This window comes from Carcharodon carcharias, chromosome 15, assembly GCF_017639515.1.
Source record: "Carcharodon carcharias isolate sCarCar2 chromosome 15, sCarCar2.pri, whole genome shotgun sequence".
In the NCBI taxonomy this organism is placed as follows: domain Eukaryota; kingdom Metazoa; phylum Chordata; class Chondrichthyes; order Lamniformes; family Lamnidae; genus Carcharodon; species Carcharodon carcharias.
This window is the reverse complement of record NC_054481.1, coordinates 129,012,317-129,026,092: the sequence shown is the minus strand read 5'-3', so window position 1 is coordinate 129,026,092 and position 13,776 is coordinate 129,012,317. Positions and strand designations below refer to the sequence as shown.

At 45.9% G+C, this 13,776-nt stretch overlaps 1 protein-coding gene across 2 annotated transcripts in view; it reads right to left on the bottom strand.

The window, feature by feature from the left end:
• The window catches only part of LOC121288706 (tumor necrosis factor receptor superfamily member 14-like), a 41,428-nt gene extending 32,496 nt beyond the window's left edge, over positions 1-8,932 (bottom strand). Inside the window, exons 1-4 of one of the 2 annotated variants that reach the window (XM_041207451.1) lie at positions 8,830-8,932; positions 7,434-7,536; positions 5,102-5,227; positions 2,290-2,436 (exon numbers count right to left, since the gene is read on the bottom strand). In XM_041207451.1, coding sequence (XP_041063385.1) covers positions 2,290-2,436; positions 5,102-5,227; positions 7,434-7,536; positions 8,830-8,844 — 391 coding nt within the window. In that variant the 5' untranslated portion in view covers positions 8,845-8,932. The remainder of the gene's footprint in view (positions 1-2,289; positions 2,437-5,101; positions 5,228-7,433; positions 7,537-8,829) is intronic. The other variant, XM_041207452.1, reaches the window with a different exon arrangement.
• Positions 8,933-13,776: the final 4,844 nt, after the last annotated feature.

Below are 13,776 nucleotides of genomic sequence, written 5' to 3'. Positions count from 1 at the left end.
GTAGTCTTTGGCTGCAGTGAAGAGTTTTATTTCTGCCCTCAGCTTCCACGTTTTCTTTGGATCTTTTCTCTGGTGATTTCCATCTGCGCTTTCGCTTCTTGAGCTTTTCTGCGGGTAAGAATGCTTCTTTGATTTTTTCCTTTGGTGATCCAGGATTTTAATTTTCTTCTGCAGTCTTTGCAAGGTTTTGGGTTCTTCCATTTGCCGTCACCATGTTGTAGGATGTTGGGTACAGCTCAGTAACTCTTATTAAGGTAATAATAGTCTTAGGTTGTTCAACTGTCAGTATTTATTAACTACTAGTAACTATATCCATGTGTACAGTAAAGGGTCTAAGATAGGAGCTGTCTCCATGTTTGCTTCTACTTACTGCTCTGTCCAACACTACACTGACCTCTGGGTGTGGGTCATGTGTTCTCTTACATCACTATGTGAATGGTACTGTACCCTGTCCCACATAAACCCTTTCTACTACACGGTGCAGACAGCAGGGGCTGAATTTTTCCGTCGGCGAGAAGGGGGCTGGGATCGCTCGCTGACGCAAAAATGATGTGGGATGACATTGGGGGGAATCTTCAGAAAGGCGGGGGCACAGTAAGATCAGCTGTCTGCCCGCCGACCTCTCAATGGCCAACTGAGGTCATTGACAGGATAATTAAAACAATTAAAAAAGGCCCTGCCCGTCCAACCTTAACGGTGGTGGGTAGGCCAGGAACCCCAGCGGACTACTGAAAAAACATGAAACCTCATCCACTGGCGGGATGAGGTTTCATGTAGGGTTTAAAAAAAGTTTATTAAAATTTTTGTGCAATTTATTAACATGTCCCATCTCATACATTGTCACATGAGGGGGACATGTTAATGATTTTTAAAATTTTTCTATTTTTAAAGTTTGAAAACCTTTCAGCGATCTCCCTGAGGCAGCACTTAGCCTCAGGGAGATGTGCTCTTTATCGCGAAAGAGCGCACTCTCGCATTTGGGGAATCCCGCCACCGCCCAGGAAGTGCATAACGCTTCCCGGTAGACACCACGCTGGGCGGGCCTTAATTGGCCCCCACACTTAAAATGGCGGCGGGGCCTGCTTCTCCAGCGGGAATCAGATCCCCGCCCGCCCGACAGGCAAAAAATTCAGCACCAGGAGTAAAGCTATCAAAAACTCTGCCACCAATGGCAGGGAAAGGGGATGGAGAGTTGTCCAGAAGGCTGGAGTCAGAGGGTTGTCAGGTTCATGAGAGGATCTGTGGCAGGAGGTAGTTACAGAGGTAGGGACGTGAAAATCCACGGAGGGATTTGAGGGTGAAGCCAGTGATTTTAAATGGGATCTGTTGTCTAACAGGGAAGACGTGCAGGTCAGTGAGCAGAGATGATGGGGTGATGGTGTGGACAGGAATGCGGGAAGCCCAGTTTTTGGACAAATTTGAGTTTTGGCCAGTAAAAGGCAAGTGATGAATTAGGCAAAGGGAGCCTGAATCCATATGGCCTAATAATAGGTGAAAAATGTTCCATAGGATGAATTAGTGCACCTGAAGATAGGCCTAAAGGGCTGAATTTTCACTTTGGGGCACAAAATAAGAGCTGGGACTATTTCCAGATCTCAAACCAGCCCAAAGGGGGCGATGTTAACCTGGAATGTTGACAAACCCCCTTAATTGACATTGGGACTGATTTCCTATCCAATTAAGGGCAGCTGGCAGGCTCTCGAAGCTGGATTGCCAGAGGCCTTCCAGCTACAGAGATGCGCCCGGTTGCAGTGCAAGTTAAGCAAGTATTGAGCCTAAATGCCTGTCCGCCTTGTGGGGCGGGTAGTCTTCCAGTGCCCTGAACCCACATTGGCCATAATGGCTGACGTCAGGAAGGGAGTCAGGAAGCCAGCACGCCAGCCAGCCACGTAATTTTTGTGCCCCATTCGCCTCCATTCCTGATGTCAGCAGGGCCTAAAAATCCAGCCCAGAGACTGTCCCGGATTTGTCCATGATCCTTATTGGAATAAATCTGACAAGGTGCAGGTGCCCATCGGGTGTCCCAATGCAGATCGCCTGTCTGGGAACAAGCTCCCTCTAGTTATATCAAATTTGGTTTGTTTCCCTAGTCCTTCCCATAATCAAATCTACAGACCATTAAAAGGTCATATGACACTTTAGGATCAAGTATATGGCAACCAGCCTTCATACCTGATTGTCCATCCTCTGCTGCTAATATCCTAAGGGATATAGTGGAGGAAAGTCATGCATATTATCTTCTACAAGACAGGATTAAGTAATGAAACATAAGGAACTCTGACACCATACCTTTCTCTTTAACTCCTTCACCTGGAGGGCATGTTTTGTGCTTTCTACCCAGCTGGCAGGGTTTGTCTATGCAGTAATAACCTTCTCTTGCTTCACATACTGTATTTTGTGTAGCAATACATTCATGTTTAACTTGAAGCCCAAGCTCTATAAATAGAAAACATGATAGAAATGAAATATGAATGACTTCACTTTATACCTCCTTATGAGGTACACAATGGATACAAAACATGAAATAGCGAAGGCTTCTCTTTTAAGATTAGAATCTAGAGGATTGATTTTGACTTTTGGGTGACCAACTGGGTGGAACGCATCAACCAATCATCCAATCTAATGAAGAAGAGGGAACCATGATTCGGAGCCCCCAGACTTGTTCACATGAGCCAGCAAGTTGTGATCTTTAATGAGGGGGCGTGGATTGGGGGCCAATCTCAGAGTCGCGAAGTTCCTGCTTTTCCAGTAACTTGTTCTCATTGTTTCTTCATTGTCATGTTTCTATTTTCCACATTCCTTTCAAACTTTTTCCCCTTCCTTCACACAGAGACTCTGGCGATTTTCTGGTTCATATTTTTCAGTTAACATTTTTAATGTTTTCCTCAAATTCTTGAGTGTTTTTTTATAGATCAGTTTTTAAAAAAAATCATATATACTGAGTGTCTTGGCTTTCACTTACAGGAGGAGATTAAGAATGGGAAAATTTTTATTTAGCTCATTTGTGGCTGCATTTATCTCCTTCCATTTCTTGTTAACAATCCTTTCAGCATTCCTTTCTTACAACTTTGTTGACGACTACCATCTAGTTCCGTAGGAGCATTAGAAGGTAGAACAGGAGTAAACCATTCAGTTCCTGAACATTTTCAATTGAATTATGGCTTATGTTCCTCCACATCATTTACCCCTCTTTGCTCCGTATCATTTTGATACCCTTACCAAAAATCTAACAAAATCAATCTTGAAAATTTCAGCTGACGTAGAACCCAGAGACTTTTAGTAAGGCAGTTCCATGTTTCCATTATCCTTTATTTGAAAAAACTGCTTTCAAATTTCACCCTTAAATGGCTGAGTTCTAATTTTAAGATTACATCCCTTGGTTTGGATTTTCACTCCATTAGAGTTTCTCTGTATCTTGTCAATTAAATCCCTTTAATTTTTTAAGGAGCTTGATTACTTCAGCCCTCAGAACTAAGCTCAAGGGAATACAAACAGAATTCATGAAATTTGTACTCACAATTTATTTTTCCCTTCAATTCCTAATATAATTCTGATGAATCTGTGCTGCACCCCCACCAAGGCCAATGTCCAAGGTCAACAACCTGAATCATGAACCGTACCTTCCTCTCTCCACTGATGATGCTGCCTGACTTGCTGGGCACTTCCAGAACTTTATATTTACATGTTAAATATGCGGGCAGTTGTTTTTCATCCCCAATAGCTCAGTACTGTAATTAAATGCCCCAAGGAGTCCGGATAAAATTGCATTTGTTCATTTCAACCAGAGTAACTGAAAGGATGAACTGGTATCATGTCCACAGGCAGAAGACTCAGCAGCTGCTCCCATTCCTCTACAACACAGATATGTGTCCTGCCTGAAAGGAGGTCCTTTGTTCATTGTTTGCTGATGCTTCAGCCTGAGCACTTTTTGGGTCATTTTTTTGTCAGTGGTGGTTTGCCATTGTCTTCCACTCTTCCAAGCCTACTGCAGCCAGAACAGGAGTTGAGCCCATAGTGTTGCCATTATTCTGAACCACACACTAACCTCAAAAGCTAACCAGCCACCTTCGTCTGCTACATTAAATGACAAAAGAGGAGGACTTGACTTTCATGGCCCCATCCTCTCATCAGATTGCCTCCTTTATGAATACTGAGTAGTTGGCTGAGGGTCAGGAGAGTTAATGGCACCTGTGCAACCATATACCAGCACAGGTGAGCATCCTTGGGAATGGAGACGATAGAAAAATGGAAACAGGAAATGTTAGACAAAATATCTAATCTGATTTAATCTGATCACACCTAACTCCAAAACAAGATTTTGGTGACAGGAAATTTCATATCAGGTTTGAAGTTGAACTGCATGATTTCACCATTGATGTAGTCAGAAACTCCCTCCCTAACAGCACCTTGGATGTACCTACACCACAAGGACTGCAGCAGTTTGAGAAGGCATCTAACCACCACCTTTAGGGCAATAAGGGAAGGACAATAAATGCTGGCCTAGCTGGTGATGCCCAAGTCCCATAATCGAATAAAAAATAATTATGGATCTGTTGCTCACCAACAAGGTCTACTAATGTTATTTGAATAAAATTTGTTCATAGTGGCAATAGGCAGATTGTGCCAATTCCCCAGGGGCAGATAGTACTGTTAGATTGTGCAGGTAGAGGCTTCTGGCACTGTCTATCCCCTGGGAATAAATATAATCTGTGTAGCGTTGCCCAGAGCAGCGCTGCACATGAGAGATTTTCCACTGTTTCTTCAACAGCAGTGAGAGCAAACCCAGTTAAGGAAGATCTTGAACAATGATATTTTGCTAAACCATAGCATTTTTAAACAATTGCTCGATTACTGCTCCTAAGAAAATACTCAATCTACAAAAGGAAATAGGAGCAGGAACCATAACGTCTCATGAACCTGCTCTACAATTCAATAAGATCAAAGCTGATCTGATCTTGGCCTCATCTCCACTTTCCAGCCTGTTCCCCATAACCCTTGACTCCCCTTTTGTTCAAAAATATGTCTATCTGTGCCTTGAATATATTTAACCAGTCAGCCTCCACAACACTCTGGGTAAAATAAATGTGACTGTGATGTTTACCTTGATCACAAGCTGCACATTTAAAACATTTCTCTAACCCATTAGGATGGTCGTTATATCTTCCAGTTGTACATGGTTTACATACTGTACCAAAACCTATCCTGCAATGCCTGAACACTATTGTGCCTGCAAAACAAAAACATATGTGTAAGTCAGTTGCGAAATTACAAAACTTGCACTGCTCCTGGAAAACTGTTGACAGAAAGGATTCTGCTGCAAGAAGCTATGAAAATGACATGAGAACCTTTATTATTTTTAGACAGCAATCACAGTAGTTCAGGAAGAACAGGGAAATTATAGTATAATCAAGGGGTTTACTCATGTAAGGGCACAAAGTTCAGGTACTTACCCATTAGATACCATTAAACACACCAGAAAAAGTTAGGTTTGCTGCATTCAGGAGTAAGTGAAGTTTTAATAGTTTAATACATCTTTAAGCTGTTGCTGCAATGCCACATGCTTTGGGTACTGTTCTATACTTGTTAAAAGTCTCAATAGTCTTCAGGGAGTTGTCTGGCTGGTACTGAAGTACTTTATGATGACTTTAATGGCTTGTGCACAAACTAATTTCACCCAGACATGGGTGACTTCATTGGGCTTCCTCTTTGAATTTTGCATGACTGCAAAAATGTTAGAGGCCATGCAGAGCAGGATGAGCTGCTAGCAGAGGGAGGAGGAGGAGGGCTAGAAGACATCTCAGCAGAAGGCCATATCCACAAAGGGTCTTTAGGGAATAGATTTAATGCAGAACAGATGTCTGGAGTGCTGTGAACCCCTGGAAGCCCCTTTCACTTTGGTATTAAGAGTCATAATGGCAGCAGGCCGAGCTTCCATCTCAGCAAGCTGAGTTTGAATAACAACAGTCTCAGCTTCCACTGCAGCACTCCAGAGAGTGAATGTATGCTGCTCATGCTGTAATGAAAGCCCAGACATCGGACTTCAAATGCAGCATAATTGTTGATTCCACAAGTGTGTTTATCGAGGTGCCCATTCATTCCACCTTTGAAAGTGTGAGTTCCAAGCTCTGTGGAATGCCCTGTGACAAATTGGTGCTGGGCTCCTTCATACTACTTAACACAGAATGCAGGTTTTCCTGCAGGTAGCCTAAACTATCTAAAGTCCTCACCTGAGTCCTCTGCTGTAGAAGTAGTGTGTAACTTTATATCATTTGAAGAGGTACTTGCTAACCTTGACAACTTGTGTGAGAACATTACACTTCTTCCTGCACTGCATCCAGGTCCTTGGGATTAGATTCCTGGCATTAGATTCCTGGCATTGACCTCGTCTGTTCCCTTTTGTCACTGCTTTCTGAGCATGTACCTGGAAGGCTTCCGGCACCACCCCCCTTACGGTATGGAACTGCTCTTATTTCTTTTATCTATTTCACCAAGACCTCCAGTACAGCATCTGAAAGCCTTAGTGCATGCTCTCTCCTCTTGCCAGCCATTGTTGATTCTGACATCGTGCAATATTTAGAATGATTGCAGCACCACCAGCAGGTACAATGCCCTTCCCCTTTAACAGGTGCAGTCCAGGTACCAACACTATTGACCCTTCTGCTGGTGTGTGCAGCCATTGAACAGTGTGGGGAGTGTTGGCTGCATGCAGAAAGCATTGGAAGGCATAGGCAGCACAGATTTAGCATTTTGCCTGGCTTTCAAATAATGGGCATGGTTTAATTGTGTATCACACTCCATGTATCCTCCTTTAGAGGTTATCCAATTTAGCCTCCTGCGTGTTTCAGTGAGGATTCTTCAATCTGATTGGTTGACCCTTGTGTTTTTTTCTCCTACTCAGACGCCTGATTACAGCAACCCTCTGCTCAAAGGACTGCAAAAACTTTGATGCAGCTGTCAGCGAGGTGAACGGCTCATTGAAAAACATGGAGTAGCCAATATATTTACAGGAGTATTGAAACGTGAAACCCCAGTCAGCAATTTCTGCACAGCCACAGCCTAGTCTTATTTATGATTTAAGTAAGTAAACCTGAAAATGAATATTCCAAAGTTTATTCTGGTAAAATTAGATACCGTTGGGTAGGTGTCATTGAAAAATATAATCAACAATACAACTATTAATCTGAGCTTTAAATACTGAAACAATTAATGACCTGTATACTTATGAGAAATTGAAATGTTTTACAGAAAAATTAAAACACATACCTTAATTAATATTTAAGGAAAAGGGGAAACAGGCGCCATATGTCTCATACAATAGGCAACTGACACTGCTAAAAGAACAATTATTCATGTAGCACTTTCCAAAGTTAAAGAAAATGACCACATTTTTTGTGGAATAATGACAATTGTTTAAAATAGAGGCCATCACTTACCTGGTGAACACATCGAGCAGCACTGTCCATTAATGGTATACTCATCTTGGCCACAACAGACCACGACTTGTAGGTAATGAACCAATAGGAGGATGAAACAAATCTGAAAGAAAAGTGAATTGTCATGCGAAGGGGGAGAGGGCCGGGGGCGGTGAGACGGATGGGGGGTGGGGGGGGTGGGAGAGAGAGAGAGAGAGAGAGAGAGAGAGAGACAGCCAGGGGGGAGGGAGAGACGGCCAGGGGGGAGGGAGAGACGGCCAGGGGGGAGGGAGAGACGGCCAGGGGGAGTCCTCACTTATCACCACTCTGTGACACCCTGGTCCACTCCTCCATCATCCCCTACACCTCAATCCCCTCCCACGGCACCTTCCCATGCAACCAAAGAAGGCGCAACACCTGCCCCTTTACTTCCCCCCTCCTCACCGTCCAAGGACCCAAACACTCCTTTCTAGTAAAGCAGCATTTCACTTGCACTTCCCTCAATTTAGTCTACTGCACTCATTGCTCTCAATGCAGTTTCCTCTACATTGGAGAGACCAAATGCAGACTGGGTGACTGCTTTGCAGAACACCTTTGGTCTGTCCGCAAGCATGACCCAGTCCTCCCTGTCGCTTGCCATTTCAACACTCCACCCTGCTCTCATGCCCACATGTCCGTCCTTGGCCTGCTTCATTGTTCCAGTGAAGCTCAACGCCAACTGGAGGAACAGCACCTCATCTTCTGACTAGGCACTTTACAGCCTTCCAGACTGAATATTGAGTTCAACAATTTTAGATCATGAACTCTCTCCTCCATCCCCACCCCCTTTCCGATTTTCCCCCTCCTTTTTGTTTTTTCCAATAATTTATGCAGATTTTTCTTTTCCCACCTATTTCCATTATTTTTAAATGTATTTCCATCCATTGTTTTATCTCTACCTTTTAGCCTATTTTGATCCCTTTACCCCACCCCACCCCCCATAGGGCTATCTGTCACTTGCTCATACTGCTTTAGACCCTTAATTAGCACATTCCTTAGATAATATCACCACCTTCAACACCTCTTTGTCCTTTTGTCTGTGACACCTTTTGGTTATCTCCACCTATCACTGGCCTTCTATCCAGCTCCACCTGTCCCAACACCCCACCCTCCCCCTCGCCACCCCTTTCAACCTCTTCTATTTTTACTTAGTTCTGTTGAAGAGTCATATGGACTCCAACCGTTAACTGTGTCCCTCTCTGCAGATGCTGCCAGACCTGCTGAGTTTTTCCAGGTATTTTGATTAAAGAAAAAACAATCTCTCCCCGCCCCCCGCCGCTATTGTCAGTGTCCATGTGCGGTCACGAAGCTCGAACCCGGAGCCTGCAGTAACCGGGACACTCACACCCGGGACACTCTCTCAAACCCAATCACTCACCGGAGTGATCCCCATTCCACAGAGACGGGAACCCGACCCCAATCCCGGAGAAAACGCCGTTTAAAACTGTCCCTGCTCCGAACTCCAGCCTCCAGCGTAAGATGAAGTCTACACTTTTACTTCTAGTTTCGCGAATTTAGCTCCGCCCAAATCATTACCCCAGGATTAAAGCAATCCAGTACTTGGATGTTGTTAATGATTCTCCCATCCTGCAGACCCAATGTTCAGTAGAGTCCTGTCTGTGTGTTTTGTTGCTGGTTAAAAACTCCTCTTACAGTCTTCCTGTCGCTCAGTGTTTATGTGGAATGGGCGTTTAAAAGGCCAATTTAAAACATTGGTTCAGTGGGTCTGGTTCCTCTTTTCTAAAAGCAAAAAAAAATACTGCGGATGCTGGAAATCCAAAACAGAAACAAAAATACCTGGAAAAACTCAGCAGGTCTAGCAGCATCTGCAGAGAGGAGCACAGTTAACGTTTCAAGTCCGAATGACCCTTCAACAGAACTAAGTAAAAATAGAAGAGGTGAAAGAAAGCTGGTTTAAGGGGGGTGGGACAAGTAGAGCTGGATAGAGGGCCAGTGATAGGTGGAGATAACCAAAAGATGTCATTGACAAAAGAACAAAGAGGTGTTGAAGGTGGTCATATTATCGAAGGAATGTGCTAATTAAGGGTAGAAAGCAGGACAAGCAAGGTACAGATAGCCCTAGTGGGGGTGGGGTGGGGGGAAGGGATCGAAATAGGCTAAAAGGTAGAGATAAAACAATGGATGGAAATACATTTAAAAATAATGGAAATAAGTGGGAAAAGAAAAATCTACACAAATTATTGGAAAAAAGGGGGGGATCGGAAAGGGGGTGGGGATGGAGGAGAGAGTTCATGAACTAAAATTGAACTCAATATTCAGTCTGGAAGGCTGTAAAGTGCCAAGTCGGAAGATGAGGTGCTGTTCCTCCAGTTTGCGTTGAGCTTCACTGGAACAATGCAGCAAGCCAAAGATGGACATGTGGCCATGAGAGCAGGGTGGAGTGTTGAAATGGCAAGCAACAGGGAGGTCTGGGTAATGCTTGCGGACAGACCGGAGGTGTTTTGCAAAGCGGTCACCCAGTCTGCGTTTGATCTCTCCAATGTAGAGGAAACCGCATTGGGAGCAACGAATGCAGTAGACTAAGTTAAGGGAAGTGCAAGTGAAATGCTGCTTCAATTGAAAGGAGTGTTTGGGCCCTTGGACGGTGAGGAGAGGGGAAGTAAAGGGGCAGGTGTTGCATCTTCTGCGATTGCATGGGAAGGTGCCGTGGGAGGGGTTTGAGGTTTAGGGGTAACGGAGGTGTGGACCGGGGTGTCTCGGAGGGAACGATCCCTGTGGAATGCCGCCGGTGGGGGGGGGGGGTTGAAGGGAAGATGTGTTTGGTGATGGCATCATGCTGGAGTTGGCGGAAATGGCGGAGGATGATCCTTTGAATGCGGAGGCTGGTAGGGTGATAGGTGAGGACAAGGGGGACCCTATCATGTTTCTGGGAGGGAGAAGAACGTGTGAGGGCAGATGCGCGGGAGATGGGCCGGACACAGTTGAGGGCCCTGTCAACGACTGTGGGTGGAAAACCTCGGTTAAGGAAGAAGGAGGACATGTCAGAGGAACTGTTTTTGAAGGTAGCATCATCAGAACAGATGTGACGGAGGCGAAGGACCTGAGAGAATGGGATGGAGTCCTTACAGGAAGGGGGGTGTGAGGAGCTGTAGTTGAGGTAGCTGTGGGAGCCGGTAGGTTTGTAATGGATATTGGTGGACAGTTTATCACCAGAGATTGAGACTGAGAGGTCAAGGAAGGGAAAGAAAGTGTCAAAGATGGACCATGAGAAAATGATGAGGGGTGGAAATTGGAAGCAAAACTAATACATTTTTCCAAGTCCAGACGAGAGCATGAAGCAGCACCAAAATAATCATCGATGTACTGGAGAAAGAGTTGTGGGAGGGGGCCGGAGTAGGACTGGAACAAGGAATGTTCCATATACCCCATAAAGAGAAAGGCATAGCTGGGGCCCATGTGGGTACCCATAGCCACACCTTTTATTTGGAGGAAGTGAGAGGAGTTTAAGGAGAAATTGTTCAGTGTTCGAACAAGTTTAGCCAGACGGAGGAGAGTAGTGGTGGATGGGGATTGTTCGGGCCTCTGTTCGAGGAAGAAGCGGAGAGCCATCAGACCATCCTGGTGGGGGATGGAGGTGTAGAGGGATTGGATGTCCATGCTGAAGAGGAGGCGGTTGGGGCCAGGGAACTGGAAATTGTTGACATGATGTAGGGTATCAGAGGAATCAGGGAAGGGACTGGACAAGGGGAGAAAGAAGGGAGTCAAGATAGCAAGAAATGAGTTCCGTGGGGCAGGAACAGGCTGACACGATCGATCAGCTGGGACAGTCTGTTTGTGGACTTTGGGTAGGAGGTAGAAGCGGGCCGTCCGAGTTTGGGAGACTATCAGGTTGGAAGCTGTGGAAGGAAAATCTCCAGAGGAGATGAGGTCAGTAACAGTTCTGGAAACAATGGCTTGATATTCAGTGGTGGGGTCAAGGTCCAGGGAGAGGTAGGAGGAAGTGTCTGCGTGTTGATGCTCAGCCTCTGCGAGGTAGAGGTCAGTGCGCCAGACAACAACAGCACCATCCTTGTCAGCGGGTTTGATGACAATGTCAGGGTTGGACCTGAGAGAACGGAGTGCAGCAAGTTCAGAGAAAGACAGGTTAGAGTGGGTGAGAGGAGCAGAGAAATTGAGACGACTAAGGTCACGCTGACAGTTATCAATGAAAAGATCCAGAGAAGCTAAGAATCCAGAAGGAGGGGTCCAGGTGGAGGGAGAATATTTGAGGTGGGTAAAAGGATCCGTTGAACGGGGAGAGGACTCCTGCCCAAAGAAGTGAGCACGGACACGAAGGCGGCGGAAGAAGAGTTCAGCATCGTGCTGAGCCCGAAATTCATTGAGATGAGGGCATAAGGGTATGAAACTGAGTCCTTTGCTGAGCACTGAACGTTCAGCATCAGAGAGGGGAAGGTCAGGGGGTATAGTGAATACACGGCCGGGGCTGGGATTGGAAGATGGGGTGGGGACAGAGGGACAGGCAGGTGTGGAGGGTCCTAGATGGGTGTTGGTGTTGATGAGTTGTTGGAGCTTGCGTTCCTTTGCACCTGAAAGAAAGAGACAAAGTTTCTTGTTGAGGCGTCGGATGAGCCGAAGAATAAAATGAAACTGGGGGCACGTGCAGCTTTGAAAAAGGGTACGGCGGTGCTGCTGGAGGGAGAGGTCGAGTGTGTTCATATGGCGGCGCATGGCACTGAGTGTGGATCTTAGAATGCGTTGAGAACAGCAGTCCGAGGAGCATTATATCTCACGGAGATACCTATAATCCTGGGTGGGTTTGAAACATGAGAGATGGAACTTCAGTTGGCATCCATGTGGGGTAAGTTGGAGACAGAGACAGTCACTGAGGAAGGAAATATGGCTCCGTCTGGCTGAACGTTCTCACACTGAACAATTTCTCCTTAAACTCCTCTCACTTCCTCCAAGTAAAAGGTGTGGCTATGGGTACCCGCATGGGCCCCAGCTATGCCTGTCTCTTTATGGGGTATGTGGAACATTCCAATCCTACTCCGGCCCCCTCCCACAACTCTTTCTCCGGTCCATCGATGATTACTTCGGTGCTGCTTCATGCTCTCGTCTGGACCTGGAAAAATTTATTAATTTTCAATTTCCACCCCTCATCATTTTCACATGGTCCATCTCTGACACTTCCTTTCCCTTCCTTGACCTGTCTGTCTCAATTTCTGGTGATAGACTGTCCACCAATATCCATTACAAGCCTACCGACTCCCACAGCTACCTCGACTACAGCTCCTCACACCCCACTTCCTGTAAGGACTCCATTCCATTCTCTCAGTTCCTTCACCTCCGTCGCATCTGTTCTGATGATGCCACTTTCCAAAACAGTTCCTCTGACATGTCCTCCTTCTTCCTTAACCGAGGTTTTCCACCCATGGTGGTTGACAGGGCCCTCAACCGTATCCGGCCCATCTCCCGCGCATCCGCCCTCACACCTTCCTCTCCCTCCCAGAAACATGATAGGGTCCCCCTTGTCCTCACTTATCACCCCACCAGCCTCCACATTCAAAGGATCATCCTCCATCATTTCCGTCAACTCCAGCATGATGCCACCACCAAACACATCTTCCCTTCACGCCCCCGGCAGCATTCCGCAGGGATCGTTCTCTCTGGGACTCCCTGGTCCACTCCTCCATCATCCCCTACACCTCAACCCCCTCCCACGGCACCTTCCCATGCAACCGCAGAAGGTGCAACACCTGCCCCTTTACTTCCCCTCTCCTCACCGTCCAAGGGCCCAAACACTCCTTTCAAGTAAAGCAGCATTTCACTTGCACTTCCCTTAACTTAGTCTACTGCATTCGTTGCTCCCAATGCGGTTTCCTCTGCACTGGAGAGACCAAATGCAGACTAGGTGGCCGCTTTGCAGAACACCTTCGGTCTGTCCGCAAGCATTACTCAGACCTCCCTGTCACTTGCCATTTCAACACTCCACCCTGCTCTCATGCCCACATGTCCGTCCTTGGCCTGCTGCAATGTTCCAGTGAAGCCCAACGCAAACTAGAGGAACAGCACCTCATCTTCCGACTAGGCACTTTACAGCTTTCTGGACTGAATATTGACTTCAACAATTTTAGATCATGAACTCTCTCCTCCATCCCCACCCCCTTTCTGATTTTCCCCCTCCTTTTTGTTTTTTCCAATAATTTATATAGATTTTTCTTTTCCCACTTATTTCCATTATTTTTAAGTGTATTTCCATCCATTGTTTTATCTCTACCTTTTGGCCTATTTCGATCCCTTTCCCCCACCCCACCCCCACTAGGGCTATCTGTACCTTGCTCCTCCTGCTTTCTACCCTTAATTA